Source organism: Macadamia integrifolia, chromosome 7 (genome assembly GCF_013358625.1).
Source record: "Macadamia integrifolia cultivar HAES 741 chromosome 7, SCU_Mint_v3, whole genome shotgun sequence".
Classification (NCBI taxonomy): Eukaryota; Viridiplantae; Streptophyta; class Magnoliopsida; order Proteales; family Proteaceae; genus Macadamia; species Macadamia integrifolia.
The window spans coordinates 5,357,415-5,375,305 of NC_056563.1; the positions used below are offsets into that span (position 1 = coordinate 5,357,415).

The 17,891-nt window shown below is 37.7% G+C and overlaps 1 protein-coding gene across 1 annotated transcript; it reads left to right on the forward strand.

Moving 5' to 3' along the window:
* The first annotated feature begins 4,012 nt into the window (after nucleotides 1-4,012).
* LOC122084990 (VAMP-like protein YKT61) lies at nucleotides 4,013-17,861 on the forward strand. Its single transcript, XM_042653409.1, has 6 exons — nucleotides 4,013-4,358; nucleotides 4,745-4,842; nucleotides 9,858-9,962; nucleotides 10,124-10,189; nucleotides 15,791-15,877; nucleotides 17,614-17,861. Exons 1-6 carry the CDS (start codon nucleotides 4,166-4,168, stop codon nucleotides 17,662-17,664), a joined length of 600 nt encoding a protein of 199 aa, XP_042509343.1. The 5' UTR covers nucleotides 4,013-4,165; the 3' UTR covers nucleotides 17,665-17,861.
* Nucleotides 17,862-17,891: the final 30 nt, after the last annotated feature.

Genomic DNA, 17,891 nt, shown 5'->3' on the forward strand with positions numbered 1-17,891 from the left:
CCTCTCTCTCTCTCTCTCTCTCTCTCTCTCTCTCTCTCTCTCTCTCTCTCTCTCTCTCTCTCTTTCTCTTTCTCTTCTTTTCCTTCTTACAACCGATTATCAGGGGCGATGATGATGACAAGCGATGGCATTTACCGATTTTCAGGCTTTGGGGATGGATCTGTCCACCTGCATGGGCGGGGCAACTCGGAGGGCGGTGAGAGGGTCTAACCTCTTCTCTCACAGGCAACCGTTGTTTGCAGCCACTGGTGGAGACCCTTTTGCCTGAGAATAGGCGAACCTGAGCCCCGATTTAAAAGAGGAAAAACCCATCTGCAGTTTTTACCTTTTTTTTCTCCTTTTTCGTTTTCAATCTCACAACTTATTAGGACAAAGGGAGATGAGGAACACTTAAGAAACTAGGGTTTTAATCAATTTATAGTCAACCGCTTGTAAATGGGCAGGGGATGCAACATGCAACCGGAGGAAAATGGAGGGATGTTCTTAATTTTTTGGGAATGTCTTCTTTGATGTCTCAGCAATCGAAGCAGAATTTCTCAGCAATGTAGTCCTACTCTGAAAATCAAATTCCACTTTACTCTGTGAAATCATTTCTCCCACCAGCAATTCCACTCTCCAATTACTTTTCTTCTCTCCTCGATAGCTCCATTGACAGCTCTCTCGAGGTTCGACTCAAACTCGAGACCCTTTCTCTCTTCTGTGCCCATGTGAAATGACATCGATGCCCGTGCCCATGGGAAATGACATCCATGCCTCTTACTTGGGGACTAGAGACAGTATGTGCCACTCTTTTGGGCAAATAAGTCAATTCAATTTTTTTTCACTCTCTTCCAACTATTGTCTTCAAATATTGGTATCGGATTGCGTGTCAAGTGATTTGTACCGATTTTGCATGTTTCCGATCATAATTCCTGATTGATACTGTATCGCTGGTAAATTGAAACGAACGATGCTGATCAGGGGCAAAATTGTTAAACAATCTAAGTTTTCTGAAAAAGATAAAAAAATAAACGATAATCCGATACTGTGCAAAACTACTGTGTATTAAAATCATTTTTTATTTTTTCAGTTAAAAAAACAGGTACTCCATGGAGTGGACATAACCCCAGGCCGAACCTCCCATGCGCTTTTCTAGAACCAACAAGCAACAGTGGGATACTTCTACTCAAATTCACAATTACGAATGGTGATAAGGCAAGGGCAAAATGGATTTTAGTTTATTAAATTGGCACTTAAATTAATTGGAGTCGTTGGGTAATAGCAGCAGTCTCATATGGGGCAGTTAGGGAGGGAAATTGTTGGAAGAGGGTTGGATTGAGATGGATGATGGACAACAATTCGGCTGAGAGTGAAATGAGCTGGAGAAAGAGAGTCAGTGTTTCAAAGACAAAGGAAGGGTAGAGAGATGCATAGAGAACTTGGGGAAGGGGCAAAGGGAGATGGGGTTGGAGGGAAAGAGTAAAGAGAGATATAGTTGATGTGCGCATAAGCTGGCCTGGACATCTTGATTAACAAGAAAAAAAAAACAAAGAAAGATGTAGAGAAGTGGAGGTGGAGGTGGAGGTGGAGGTGGAGGTGGAGGTGGAGGTGGGGAGAGGGAATCCAAAGTGGATGGAGGGAGGTAAGAGCATACAGAAAGTTGGAGGGAAATAGAGAGAAATGCTCCAAAGAAGGATAGGTTGGTCTGGCCTTTTGAATGCTTTCATATTCTGTCTGATATTAACAATTATAAATTTGTAATTAAATTTCAGTCAAAGGATGTTGTATGGATCACACACCATTTGGCTCTTTGGCCAGCTTTGACAATGTGAGGCTGGTTACCTCTTGAACTTTGATGTTGTTATTTTCCTTTTTGGCTCTAAATTTTGTCTTCTTCTCATTTGAAAAAAAAAAAAATGTTTGGAGAGAAAAATCGATCTTACATTCTTACCCATGGTTTTAGAGCATGCTACCAGAATGGGTATTGGTTATCCTCAAAACCATTATGATATCAAATTGTTCGTTTCAGACAAAATAACCCTACTTTATCTTAAAAGATGATTTTTTTTGACTTTTTACTCCTGATTTGTACTGTTCAACCAATACAATATCAACCAGGTATTAAGATCGAACAGTTGACAAATCGATAAAGGTCGGATGGATGTGTTGGAGAATCTTTACCATATTAAACATATGAATAATCCTATAGTATTTAGAATACAATAATCATAAAAGATATTTAACCATGAGTATAGTCCCTAAACCAAGATCAATAAAGTACTCCCTTCATAGGTTTTAAAATACATAACTATATAGATTTACCATATCTATAATAATCAATAGGACATCCATGACATGAATCATAAATGAGAATAGAGAAGTACCTGTGTAAGTTTAGAAGTTCCATAAACATAGATCATGAACCTCTGTCCCATGTGGTTAAACATTACTCCCATGAAGATAACAATGAAGAACTACGCAAGTGCAGTCCTTCTACTGAGACCTTCTGCAGCCTCTTATTAATAAGGCATTAAGTAATGGTTGCAAGGACCATTAGTTCTCACAATGGAAAAAGCTAGGAGTTTTCTAATCAGAGTGGGTCTATAATTGCTTGGGCCCAATGGATCAATCGGTATCAGTTAAGCCCACATAAAAATCCTAACAGGATGATTCGATGGAACCATGATCTTACCTACAACATCTAAGAGCTGTTGGTGGTTGGCCAATCACGGGGTGGAGTTGGTGATCATAATTATTGGTGATGGTGGCAGCCACATCTTAGGGAAGGCAGCTCTGTTGTTGCTTCACATCGGTTTTGAAGCCACTGAAGTTGGTGTTCTTTGAGCCGGTGAAAGAAGATGAAACAAAGGGTGGACAAATTTGTGCAATTTGGAGGCATGACACTATTTTGGTTTTCTATTTCTATTTTTATTATTTTTTTAATTTTAATAATACTCCTGGTTATCATGGATGAATCAATCAAAATGAAAAAGGGGTGAATAATTTGGTAAATTGTAACTCCTTTTGGGTGATCTAGTAATTTTCTCTCAAGCATCAAATTATCATATGGTGTGGAGGTGTCTAAGCCAAGCCCGCAATGATTGAGCCCAAATCGAATGAAATTGAAATCGAATCAACTTCTTGATAAATTGTCAAAGCAATGGACTCACCGGATGTTGTGCACTACATTATCCTATTGGATAGATCATGATTTAAAACATCTTATTATTGACTCTGATTCTTTTGTGGTTGTTCAAGCTTTGTAGATTCCGTGAGACAAACAGGGTTACAAATTGAATTGCTTGTAATGCTTCTTTCTTTTGTCAATCGCTTTTTTATATTTGATCCACCCTCGTGATTCATATGAAATTTTATAAACTCTAGAATTCATCTTTTCTCATTCTCATAAATAGAAGCTGAAAATTAAATCATAGTCTGAAAAGACTACTTAACCTTTATCTTGTGCTCTAAAGATGTTTTCATAAATCCTCTCATTGACTTCACAGGTTGACAATAATCTTTCTCCCATAATAAAAATAAGACAAGGGTTTTTTGTCTAAGAATACCCTAGAACTTAGACGAGGGATGAAGGCATAGCGATCATCACCTCCTTATTTCTATGGTATAAGAATTGCTCTCGAACAAAAAACTTTATCCCATAAAAATAAAATTAGCAAACAAGCAATGGACCAAGGGCACCCTCCTTTCCCGCACGTCCTTTAGGTTGCCCTTAAGTCATTGTCCAAAGACGTTGCGAACCATTCTTTTCTTATTATACTCATGTAGAAGGGATATACAATTTTTCTTGGATGAAATGTGGAAGGAAAAGATAAGAGAGAATATAGAATAGAAAAAGGGGAAAGGAAAAGTTCTCTTCTAATAAGGACTATCCACGACCATCCACAATTTTATAATTGAGATCCCAGCTGGACAACGATATATAGGGTCCAGATCTCCCAACGAATGTAAGATTAGCGTAATCTAGGGGAGGTTGTACGGTTACTATATACGCACTGTAGCACTAGATCCACCTAAGGTTTCGTTAGAATCAATCAATCGAGACCCGCGAAGGGGATCAAATCGATCGAAGCTGTCTCCCTCTCTAGAATCGTGTACAGACTACAGAGAGATACAGAGGACTCCCCGGTTTCAACAAAAATAGAGAGAGAGAGAGAGAGAGAGAGAGATGAAGATCACAGCTCTTCTGGTTCTGAAATACAATTCTGATGGATCGGATCCCATTATTCTGGCCAACGCCTCTGATGTCAGCTCTTTTGGGTATTTTCAAAGGACGGGGATCAGAGAGTTCATCGTCTTCGTTGGTCGAACCGTCGCCAAGAGAACTCCACCGGGGCAACGCCAATCCGTCCAGCATGAAGGTTCGTCTCCTCGTCTGATCCTACAAGAGATGATTTTTCTTTTAATGGATTCCAATTTTTGTTGAATTGCTGAACTTAATTATTAATTCTAATTTCTAAGAGATAAATCATTATCAGGTCAAATTGATCTCTCTCTCTCTTCGTTTTCTTTAGGGATCCATGTGTTTATAATATATTTATTTGATTTATGCTTTTTCCTTCTTCCAATTGTTTTGTACTGAAACTCTTTATTTTCTTTGATTCATCTTAATTCACCACCCCCCAAAAAAAAAATAAGATTGTTCTGTACTGGATGTTGTGGAATTAGATTTAATTGGAAATCATGTGATTTAGTTGAGGGCATGGTTGTGAAAATTTGTTATTTTCTTGTTTTTTGGGTTTTGTAGAATACAAGGTGCATTGTTATAACAGAAATGGTCTCTGTGCATTGGGATTTATGGATGACCACTACCCCGTGCGAAGTGCATTCTCTCTTCTTAACCAGGTAAACTACTTCATTTTGAATCGGCTCTCTCCTCTCTGTGGTGCTAATCAGAGCTCGTCTGTTGTTAAAAGGTTAAGTCTTTTGTTTGGGGGAGGGAGGCGGCACTTTAATCTCCATCTCGCTTTATGGTACCTGATATTTGTATTTTTTCTGATACTTGGAACATGCTTTGTCAATTGGCTGTGATAGTAGATGAGATCAAACCTTTGTGTAGGTTTTGAGTATCATATGAATTAGGCACGTATAGTGAATTTCATATTTGTTGCTTTATGCAAAATTTCCCACTGCCTGTTGATTTAGTAGGGCCAAGTACCAAGGTTATTCATGATTTGGGTTCCATTATAGACAAACAGTTACAAGGGGATTCAAATGAAGATCTTACATCTTAGACCACTTTTTTCCCCTTCTTGTAATTAGGTTGAGTAGAAGATAACTAGTAATTCTGTGAATCAAATGATCTCATTATTTCATCTTTGTTGTTTTACGCAAAATTTCCCACTGCCTTTTGATTTAGTAGGGCTAAGTACCAAGGTAATTCCATTATAGACAAGCAGTTGCAAGAGGATTCAAATGAAGATCTTACCATCTTAGACCAATTCTCCCCCCCCCCCCTCTTTTCTTGTAATTAGATTGAGTTGAAGATAGCTAGTAATTCTGTGAATCAAATGATCTGCCAAGATGAGATGAAGTCACCTTCAAAAGTATCTATGCCAGTTAATAAAGATAAAAAAAGGTTTGTCCTTTGTCTCCTGTCAACTGAGGTTGTGATGATTAAAAGAAATATTTGAAGAAATGATGTTGAAAAGGGGTCTCAGTTTTAATAATTGATGTGCAGCAAAAAGTTCAATTTTTTTTGGGTGAATAAATAATTAATTAAAACCCAAAGTGGAAAAAGGAGATACAATAAGAACCACAAACAAACCAAGAAAAATACAAGTAAATCAATCCCAACCAAAGAACAACAGGAGCAACGCAGGCCCATCAACGCAAAGATATGTGCAAAATAAAGCAGCTGAAGGGGAAAGGAGCTAGGTAGGGGGAGGGAGCGTTAAAGAGGGGGGGGGAGGGCAGCGGGGAATGGACTGAATGGGCACATCCCAAGAAGAGGCAATGAGTCTCTTCCTTTCAGACTCCCTACGAATAGAAAGGATAGCAAGAGCCTTTTCAAATCTGATGGTATTCCAAATTTGATTATAGATAGGAGAAGAGTTCGACCATCTTCTCAAATTCCAATCCCACCAAATGTGACAAATCATGGCACAAAAAGTACAAAAGATCTCATAGTTTGATAATTTATTTCCACTTCATTACAAGGGACAATAGAATACAAGTCCTTTTGGGTTCTAGAAGAGTCGAGGATAAGAACTGATGCAGTAACATTATCGTGGCTAGACTGGCATGACACATTCTGGAAACTGACCGAGGTGATCCCAGCCCAAATGAGGATTCTGGTCCAATAGGGGTTGGTAGGGAATTTGTCATTTGCTTGGGGTTATTTTTGTACTTTGCAGTTTGCATTTTAATTCTATGTAGGAGTTTAGGTAACGTTGGTAGAGTAAGAGATTGAATCCAATTTACTTTCCACCTTTGTTTTAGATACATGTAGGAATGGTTTGGTTTTGTTAGTTTCTTATATGCATCACTGCATATTGAATGAAGATTATTAGTTCGTGGAATGCTACTGTGCACGATTGTTCCTTTCTTTTCAAGTTTTTCCTCTTCTCAAGTCCGGTTTTCTTATTCCTTTCTCAGTCTCTCACTCTTACTCCCTTTTCGTTGCTCCTTCTCTTTTATTTCTTTTTCTTCTATCTTCCTATTCTTTTATTCTTTCATGTTGTTTTCTAATGAAACCACTGCCTCCCATAGGCTGAGATTAATCTCTTTCATCCCTTCCTTTTTCAGCCTGAGATTCTGGGCATCAGTTTCCTCCCCTAGGTGATCAAAGCCCTAGAGTCTTGTCCTATAGAATCTTCTCTGTTGTGAGAACCAAATCGGAAATCATTGTTGAAACTGTTCTTACCACTCTACTGCATTTCAGGTTTTTGTGTGTGTGTGTGTGTGTGTGTGTGTGTGTTTGCTAGTTGAGAGGGTTATGATTTGGGGATCATACCCTAAAATTTCAGATTGATCTGTGATTGGGGTGGAGACGATAGGGTCGGTCCATGGATCTTTCTTCCTTTTTCTGCATTTCGCTCAAAGGTTTGAAGGGAGATAGTGCATCTGATGTAGATTGAGCTGTCAAAAGGAGAGTTCAGTGCTGGCCCAATTCTGGTTCAGATCTGGTTCAGTTTCATACAGAGAACCAGCCTTATTTTTCTCCAGTTGGATCAGCCAACCTGATGTTACTGTTCACGCAGGTACTGTTCATGTGAACAGTACCTTGGGGTCCAATATTGACAGCTGGCTTGAGAAAGATGCTGCCAGCACTTGTTAGGTTATTGGATATTAGTTTCTATTTTATTTCTTTGTTTATTCTTGGCAAGCAATCTTTGTAACTTGGGAAGATTTGTTTCCTAATTTAATTAGTACTTTGTTTCCTATTTGGCTAGCTTAGTGTTCAAGTAAGTTAGTAGTTTTCATTTTATATGTGAGGCAAGGTAATTAGAAGTTATTTCTTAAGTCAATTTAGGAAGTTAGAATCAGTCCATTAGTTTCTTTTTTCGTTTTGTTATTTCTTTGTGTCCAAGTTTTGTAAGGATATTTAAGCTCATTGGTCGTAATGAAAAAAAAAAAAGGATTGAAGTTTTTAAAAAATGAGTGGTTACACATGGCTGAGATAGCTATTACTTTGAGGGGTGAAATACCCAAAAACCTGGGGGGGGGGTGAGATGCCCATTCACTAATTCTTTTTCCCCCCTTCTCAACCCCACCATTGAATTCTATTCCTTTTATTTGTTTGCTATGAGAGAGTGTTTGAGTATCAAAGCAAGTTTGTTGAAGCTAGAAGCATCATCAAGAGACTAGTTTGAAGACCTATAGCTGCTGTTCTGCAGAACTTCCATAAAGTTTTATTTTTCATTCTTTGAGCATAACTTCCCAACCAGCCATCAGTTGAGGCTCATGTTTTGAAGGATAGTTGGGCATCACACGAGGGATCTTTGCTCCAAACTTGAGGGACATCAGAGGCTGAAATTTCAAGATATCGAAAGTTGTCAAAAGTTTCCTAATTCATGTCGACAATGTTCTCTCAATTCGGCCATCGGAATTGCCTCATATTTTGATGGTTTGTTGACCTATATATGACCTTTATCTACTTCAAGTTTCAGCTCCATCTAAGCTATGGTTTGTGAGATCTCATATTTCTCCCTATTCAACCAAAATTTTCAGATCCTGCCTGGGAGTAGGATCACTTGTAATTCTAGTCTTACATTAGCATCAAGCTGTCGCAAGGGCTAACTTGATCTGAATCCATCCTTCAACAATTTCATTGCCTGGCCAGCGAGTTCCAGCCTATGATAGTTGAGTTTAGCTTCTCTTCGACTTTCAATAAACAGGGCAACATTAATTTGGTGAGAGGATGAGACCGCCGATCCCCCATCCCATGAACTTGATTCGAACCAAAGAATCAAGCTACTTGCCCTTTAGTAGATCGTGGTGACGGAATATCGACTCTCGAGGCTTTTTTGAAGACGAGTGGTCTCGTTGTCTATCTAGGGTTGCATGCAGCTGAGAAAGCCTCCAGCTGGAATATGTTTTATAGCATTATTCTATCTCATGAACTGTTGAGTTCTCTCTCTTCTGGAACAGCTTTAAGTTACCTCCTCTTGATCTGGAACAGCTTTAGGTTACCTCCTCTTGCTCATGATCAAGAGGTTGAGGACAACCTCTCTACTTTATTAATTAAACCCTATTGTATCTATTTACATAAAAGCCCCTATGGTTCTGACTTTGTTTATTCATTCCCCATCTTTATTGTTAGTTTCCAGAAGCACCCCCTACTTAAATATTTGCTTCCAGTTAAGTCCATAACTCTTTTTTCTCTTTACTTGTTGGTTCTGAACTTCATGTATTTATGAAATCGCTGCCCATTTTCGTACTCGGAAATTTCTTCATCCGAGTGAGTCCATAGAGACCCAAAAGCAGGTTTTGTGACCTGGGTTGCATCAAGAACAATTTGAATTCCAGTAGGAATAATTAAAGTGCTGGGTCTAAAAAGAAGTTCTGAAAGATGTTAAAAAGCTCTGATTTATGATCATGTTGTAAAATTTTAGATATGATCTGTTTGTAATAAAATTTAATTTTTTGCTACTCTGCCTTAGGAGTGCCTTTTTAATGGATTAGTCTATTAGGTCTACCAAGGAGTCTTTATTTTTTCAAATGTTTGCGGTATCACAGCTCGTATCAATGACGAAACTGACACCTGCGCCTTCTAAAAACCCAAATAATGAACAGTTCTTTTGGAACTGTCAATATTCAATATAATGTAATGGTATGGCTAGATCCGAAGAATTTTTCTGGCTTTCATGATTCCTTCCGTCGGCAATAGATTTTTTTTTATTCTAGTCATTCATGAACCATTAACTATTCTATAAATAGAATGATAGAATAGATGAAATGATCTTCTATATTTCTATGCGATAGAATTTTTAAAATAAATAAAAAATAAATTCTAATATTATTATTCAAATATTAGAATAATGACATAGTTCAAATATAATAAAATATAAAATTAAATAAACTCTTTTCCTTTATAGTTTTCTGGGCTTGCTTGTAGTTCCGATTCTGATCACTTCCTTTGAATATATCCTTTTGTGGGGGCCTTATAGTCAACATGCCCTGCAAAGCAATCAAATCGTGGATATACGAGACTATCTACTTGGTACTTCTGCCAACTCCTCACCGTGCTTTGTAATTTGTCCTTGAAAGTTAATAATATACTTTCAAGGATGGTACATTTAGGTAGGCAGCTTGTAAGAGCACATCCTCTATATCTGCTAATGCATGTGTACTTTTGATTCATCATTTATTTGTTGCATAGGAGGATGATAAGATAATAAAATAAAATGTTCCCCCAGATAGTAGATGAATACCAGAAGAATTTTGGGGAATCTTGGAGGACTCAGCAGGCAGATGCAACTCAGCCATGGCCATATTTAACTGGAGCTCTAACAAAATTTCAGGTACTTATCTATGTTTGTCTCATCATATTTAGGAAAGTAATGAGACTGAGTTCCCTTTCTCCCCTTTCCTTATTTGTATTGTTATTGTAACTTTCCTACTATATGGTTTTACAGTATTTTGGTTTTCTCTGAAGATAACCTTTCCGATTCTTTTGCTTCAGGACCCTGCAGAGGCTGATAAGTTGTTGAAAATACAGCGGGAGCTGGATGAAACCAAAATTATTCTAGTGAGTATAACTCTTTCTATTAATTCTCGCCGTTTTCTTTCATGTGTGCATGTGCATGTGTGATTTATTTTATGAATACTATAAAATTATAGTTAGGGGTGTTCTGGTGTAACAAGACAGCAAAAGGTTGCAACCATGGACCGATTCTGACACATGGATGATGTCTAAAAAGGCTGCATCCCTCTTGTCACCCCCTTTCTCTGTGATACGTGCCAATGATTATCTGGCATGTAGCAAAGAGAACCATTTTCTGGGCCTTCTTAGTTAAAAATGGAAATATTTAAGGGCTATCATTGAGAGTGTAAAATGCAATCAAATTATAGTTGCTGGTGTGGTTTTCTGGTGTGACAAGACAGCAAAAAATTTCCACCTTGGACTGATTCTGACACATGGCAGCTGATTTGATGTCTAAAATGGCCGCATTCGTCTTATCAACCTTCTCTGTGATGCCAGCCAAGGTCGTCTGGCATGTAGCAAAGATAACCATTTTCCAGGCCTTTTTAATTAAAAAACAAATTATTTAAGGGCTCTCATATAGAGTGTGAAATGCAATACAAAATGCACAGTGGAATTAATGTGGGCAATTCAGAGGGTCCAAGGAGGGAATCTGTATCTGTCATATCAACGGTCCTTGTAGCTGGGAAACTTCCTTAATGCAGGCTTTTGAGGTTGCAAACTGTTGCCTGTAGTTTTCTATTTTTTATCTATTTTGTAGCTTCCATTGAATTTTATTTATTTCTGTTGTAACAATGGGTTTTAGGGAAAGTGTCAGATTCCAAATGGGTCCTTAGGCCCTTAAGGGGTTTAATGGTCATTGTAATATTCTCGAGCCTTCACTTTGTTATTATAAATAAAGAGGGCTTGTGTCATATTTGACACAAGTCATTACCCATCCAACAATTTCTTTGTATTCTTTTGCAAAATAAGTAAATAACTTATTCTATTGTTTTCACCAATAAAGAGAAGCAGCAGGTGGCTCTGCATATTTTCAGTTTTCTGGTGAATTCTTAATTTTTTTCCTTATATTGGATCTCCTCCTTTTGCCGCATAATGGGTTTCATTTTGATATCACAATAGTCACTTAGATGCAGACATTGGGAATTTCTATCTAGCTGTTCATTTTTTTTTTTTTTTTCGCCTGAGAAACCTCACCCATGTTCCAAAAAGTATAAGGTAATAACAAAAGGGTATAATAACTTTGAAAAAGAGCAGATAAAGGACATAAAACTGCAGGTCATACCAAAAAAAGTAGAGAAGAAGGAAGGTTTTATCATGTGATACTTATATTTATTGGAGAAAGTACCCTGCTGGTCTGGTGTCGGAAACGCCCAGACACAGGCAGACGGGAAAAGACCGTGCTCCCCCCCCCCCCCCCCTGGGGCCGCGTGATGAAGATGCTCCTGTACGTTTGGTGTTTCCTACGCCAGACCAGCAGGGTTCTTTCTCCCTATATTTATAGTGAGAATAACTAGGAAGAAAGCAACATTAGTCAATAAGTAGGGAAATCTTTGTTGATGTGAAGTTATATGTTTGCTACATTGTTTTCTAATTTCTGTTATGGTACATAAGTTGGATGTTATTTTTAGGGTCATTGCTCTAATTTCTGTTATAGTACATAAGTTGGAATAATGGTGGAAAACTAATTATAAACAATATAGGTTTCGATGCAGATCAAGCAGATGTGATGGATTGATTGGTCTATGAGTAATGGACCTACTAATGTAATGTAAGAGACTCCAATCTGATGCGGATCTGAGGGATCGGATCGCTTAGGGCCCACTAAATAACCAAATAGTTCACTCTAGACAAACCAGGGGCAATATTGTAATTTCTGGTACAATTTTGGAGCTTTATAGAGTGAAATGATTGACTAAGGACTTATCAGGAATTAATCCCAAAGAAAACTCAATTCTGGAATCTTAGATGGTGTTTCTAATAAAGAATTGCAGAATTGTAATTATAAGTCACCAATCTAATTAATGGGAAACAAGGAATAGCGTTAGATGAGGGAGGGGTATTCTGGAATTAGAAATAAAGAAACTCAAAGGGAATTAAAAGTTAAAGGCGGGGGTATAATAGGAAAAACCAAATTAAAGGGTTTTAAACTACAACTCACGAGTCTATCTTCTCCTTTCTTGGACAACCAGCAGGGGCGGAAGAATCCAGCAGCTTGCGAAGGCTAAATCTCCTTTAAATCCCCTCTACGAGGCCTGAGATTCCAGGCGATGATGCTTCACTAAAGGGCCTCTTGATCTCATATGAGAAATACCTCAGAACAGCAATGCAAACAGGGCTGTAGTGCCTGCAAACAGATCTGGCGGTAGGTTTAGGTAACCTGAGTTGCAGGTTTTTGTTTCTCACAGCAGGAGTCACCTTCAGGACTGATATTCAAGGGTTGGAGTTGCCTTGGGGAGGGCTTCCTTCGACCAACAGCTTGACCCAAACAACTCACGCACAGCTGAGTTCGAAGTGCCTCAGTAGGGCTGCAACTGTTGCCCATAACAGAGTAAAAAAACCAGAATACAGAGAGGAAAGGAAGAAGAATATCAGAGAAGGAAAAGGAAACCAGAATAATAAAAAGGAAGAAGAGAATGAACAAAGAAGAGATGGGAAAATTTTAGAGGAGGAAGAAGGGGAAATCGGCAGCCATGGTTCTCATACCAAAACTCTTAATCAAATCTCTATTCTTCAAATCTAAAACTGAACTTCTTCATCGTTTACATGTCCAATATAAAGAAAAAAATCAAAAATTAATGGCAACTAACTTAAAATGGAAACTAATCTAATATTAGAAACTAACTAATTTCAAAGAAATTGTTTCTAAAACAAAAGAAAATCAAATCAAAGAGAAATTTTTTTTTTCCTAAATCCATTGTGCATCTGCATCACAATCTGATTGCTAGATATGGGTCAGATGTGACGGTCAGTTTTTAATCAAATGGTGGATATTGCTAGATCTGAATCTAGATCTGATCTCAGATCTAACAGTCAGTTTCTAATCTAATAGTGGATATGGCTTGATCTGAATCTAGATTTGATGGTCAGAAATTGTGAAAAGAATTACCGGATCTGAGTTTCAGATTTTAAGGGAAGAAATATGTGATCTGAGTAATTAGTTTTCAGAATAATAATCAATCATAAGCATATAATTAATGGAATTTAATGAGGTGGAAAAGAGGAGAGAAAGGGTGGTTGATGGGTGTAAAGAGAGAATAATGAGAGAAAAAATAAGATACAGGGCCACGTGTCCAGGCAGCTTTCTAGAGTAAGTTGTTAGTGAATGGGATATCCAAGTTAGAGTCAAATTCTGTTTCAGTTTTAGGATTGGATTAGGACTTCTTTGTGTGATTCTATATAACAGCACATAAGCCAATGATTCTCAGTTGGATTTTCAAATTGAATGAAAGTTTCGTCGGTGTGCTGCCAAGATCTGCGTGTCCGCAAGTTCTGCATATTTTTCTTCTCTGTTCCTCCTCCTTGTTACAGGCTAATCTCTCCTTTACTCTATCCTCCACTCATCATCTACGTACTTTCTTTTTTTGTTTGTTACTCTCTGTTTCTGGCGACACTAACAGTCCGATAGACGTTACTCGATCTCCCTGGGATCTTTTCTTTTTTGTCTCAAATTTTGGGAGTTATACCTTTATACTAAGATGATTCATGCTGTAGAATCTGAGATTGAATCATTATTTCAGTTTAGAGTTCTGGCCAGAGTTTCAGGTCTGGTTATTGAACCTCCACCATATGTGCTTTAACCATTTGTTATTGAACCTCCACCCATATGTGCTTTAACCATTGTTCATTGATTCTAAGGGGCTTAGGGTTTATGAATTCAACCCCAAAGTTGCACTTCAATTGGACCACTAGTGAGGGAGTTTGATGACTTCAGAAAAATCCAGGTTTTCCATCTCTACTTTTTTTTTTTTCACTTCCTATCTGAAGGTAAGTCTCTTGGTAACAGGATTTTAATAATAACCGTATCCCTATTTTCCACAATTACCCATACCTTCTTTATTAATTCTGTTTTGTCCTTTATTTTGTTGTGTTCCAATTCTATCCTTATCCTTTAATATATAATTCCCCTCATGTCCTCCTAACCTTCAATCCTTTATTCCCTTAATAGCCACTTAAGATTCCCTTTGATTACAATTCTTCTGTTCTATCATGAACTTCCATTTACTTACTGTTTTGCCATTAACCGAACCTTATACTCGTCGTGTGGGCCCGTAAGAGAACACAATGGGGTTTTCAAATCCCGGGATCGTATCACCTCACTCTACGATATATCAAATTTTAGTGGTAGGTCCCTTGTTTGCCTTTTACTTTTGTCTTTTTTTACTTTTATCCTTATTTTTGTGTTGCTTCCAAAGTTAGCCCTGATCTATAAATAAGAAACCCCTTTATGGCCTTTTCTGTTTTACCTGCCAAAAGCCCCTTGAAAAATCTGGTTAATTACTAGATTGCCACTCCCGTTACATATCGATCTATTTAGGCACTTGGGTGGGCGGTGGGCCCATATTGATCTCAAACAGGGTTTTCGAACCCGGGATTACATCAACTTAATTGCGCATTTCATCTTAACTCAGATACTATGATATTTGCCTTTTTCTATCTTTTTGAATTGATGGAATTCTACCCTTTTATGAATGGAATCAACAGCCATATCATCTGATTTGACCGTTCAGAACTAAGAACTCTCTCTGTCTATGTCTGTTCCCTGCCTTTGTGTTGTGTATTGTCCTCCTTTAGCTTTTCTTATTTTATATTTGTTATGGTTATACCAAGGCTGAATCCCAGCCCCTCTTAGCTTAGCTTTAGGATATGCTATCATCAAATTGAGGATTTCAAACCTGCATAATTTTTTATGCGTAATATTTGAAAATACTGTGACTGAAAAATGAGGTTTAAAGTGAGTAATTAAAGTAGATATCCACTACCATAACTAATTCCTATATTTCTTTGGTGTATGATTTTACCGTTTAGGTGGACTTTTGTACTTGTTATGTAAATTAAATCGAGCAGACAACAAAACAATACAGATCCAACTCAAATATCTTTTTCTGGGAGGCTGAATTCTTAGTGAGCCAAACAGAACCTAATTGGATGGTAGAACGATTTCTCAATGCATCTTTATACCTAATATCATTTGTATTGGATGTTGACACTTAGTAATTGGACTTGGGAAAAGAAAATTGTTTGAATTTTCTCCTTCAATAACATATTTGGCCACATTGGAATGCGTACCATTCCAATCAATTTAATTTGGTATTAGATTTCTTGTGTATTCTGATCATCTACTTCTTTTTTGCTGAATCACAAATTTTCGTGTTACTTTTCTTATTTTTGCCATTTAATTATATATGTGACAAAGGGACGTTGTATCAAACTATTAATATCTTAAAAACTTGAGCTAGTGATTTATTCATCAGTTTTGTTTTGTCAGACAAGTCAAGTCAAGATCATGGTTTTCCAACCTTAGTAATGGTCTATGGTTGTTTTAAACCATGGTCAAAGCATACCTTTGTTGTCCATTGGCGATATATATTGATTATTATTTGGTGATTTTATTCAATTATTTGTCTATTCTTTTGGTGTATACAGCATAAGACCATTGACAGTGTGCTTGCAAGAGGGGAGAAGTTGGACAGTTTGGTTGAGAAGAGTTCAGATCTGAGTGCAGCATCACAGGTACACACATATTCTTGTCCTTGATGTAGAGCATTAGTGAGTCCATTTATTTGTTCCCATAAGACACGTCTTAAAATATTTGCATGTTCTTTTCGTTTGTCATTTACCTATGTAACTGATATATTGTGAATGTCATTGATGAGGTAGGCCTAGTGATGATTTATTATGAGGATTCACTATTCAATGAACTCTTCCTCCCTTGAGAGGCAGTTTTTCTCATCAGATTGCTGTCAGATGGGATGTTTCCCAATCCAAGGTGGCATGAAAACTCCATCCTCACAGTAGTGGCCTCTTATTGGGACATTTTTTTCTTTTTTCAAATTCTGTGGAATAAAATGTGATTCTTGTCGTAGAGTCGATGCCTACTTAATTGTAATTAGTATTGTTACCCCTGCGGTGCTTTGGGGTCAGGATAGCTCTACAAAAGATTCAGGTTTATAAATGGGCTAGAGCGTAAAGATGAATGGTAATCGAGGGATACAGAAAATTCAACAATATAAACCCTATGAACACTTGTTTTTAATCTCTTGTTTATCTCGAGCAATTGAGCCATTTTCTTGAACCCCTATACCATCTATACCATGTCTAACCCAGAACTCCCAATTTTCTTAACCCTGAACCTTCCTTAGGTATTATCTGATGCTCTAGATTATATCTCATTGGTTGGTGATAAGTTTCTGATATCACCTATCCGTCCAACTGCTGAACTCCTTTTATGATTTTTTTATCCTTCCGCAATAAACCTCTTTTATTCACTCTCTAGTGACTGTCCAACGTTAGAAGGGCTATAATCTCTTTTTTTTTTTTGGGTGAAATAGATGGGCTTTAATCACTGCTACACGTGCAGTATTTCTTTTATTCAAGGATGCTGGATTCTACATTGTACCAAAGACAGATTATTATGTGTATAGCTGTCAAAATCTATTCGCACTTGTTTTCCCTTCTGTTTGGCCATGACGGATGTGCACCCTGTTTTGAGCATGGAAAATGTAGGGCTCCTGCTGAATGCATCCACAAGTGACGGTTGTTTTTTCATGAGTCGCATATCATGTCTTAGTCCTTGTTGATCATGACAAATGTGCTACCACGTCAAATTATGTTTTAGTACTTCAGTTCGAAATTAACCTGAGCAATCAGCAATAACTATATGATATATCTCCTATGCCCTATACTTATGTTGATATCATTTATCATGTTTCTGACTGTCTGAACTCCAATGGATATGTTGACTTACCATTGCCAGAGCAGTAGTCCTTTTTTATGGCATTAAGGGCACTTTTATGGGACACATTTGAGGATGGCCCCACCCTTCTGCTTGTGCCCTACACGGTCTAATATGAGAAGTTTTTCCATCCTTTTTGGTTCTATCTAGGATTTCTGCTAAATGCATACATGCACAAATATCATTTTTTTAGAGTGGACCGTGACCTAGTGGTTGCAGGTTTGAGTATGGAAATAGCCTCTCCCCGAAGCAGGGGTTAGGCTGCGTAATATGACCCTCCTTAGACCCCGCAGTGACGGGAAGATTGTGCACTGGGTACACCTTTTTGCGTACATGCACGAATATCATATTTTTGAGGTGAAGTACATACAGATAATATAGATAGATACAAGGAATGCAACGGTTCGACATTGAACGAGTTCATGACATCTTCAAATGCATGTAAAGTTTAGTAGCTGTGGAGCTTTAATTATGATTCTGACAGTACAAAATATGTTGGTGAATTTTGAAACAGATGTTCTACAAACAAGCGAAGAAGACCAACCAGTGTTGCACCATATTATAGGCATTTCTGGCTATGGAGCAACCTGCTATTAAGTCACTGAACTATATTTCTTGTTAATGATGTTGATTGTTGCATGAATCATATGTTTAACAAAAAAGTGGTGTGTAATGCATGTCATTAGTTCAAATGTGGTTTACTGGAAGGTATTGGACTTCTTTTTCCCGTTTCCTGGAAGGAAAAACAGAAAACAGAAGAAAGAAGCAGCAGCTCGTTGATTCCTCCCCCCC

What these genes read in the sequence shown, in the direction of transcription:
- LOC122084990 (XM_042653409.1), top strand. Translation starts at nt 4,166, where the DNA reads ATGAAGATCACAGCTCTTCTGGTTCTGAAATACAATTCTGATGGATCG. An exon ending in ATGAAACCAAAATTATTCTA is followed by an intron (nt 10,190 to 15,790) that starts GTGAGTATAACT and finishes TGGTGTATACAG; the next exon opens with CATAAGACCATTGACAGTGT. An exon ending in ATCTGAGTGCAGCATCACAG is followed by an intron (nt 15,878 to 17,613) that starts GTACACACATAT and finishes ATTTTGAAACAG; the next exon opens with ATGTTCTACAAACAAGCGAA.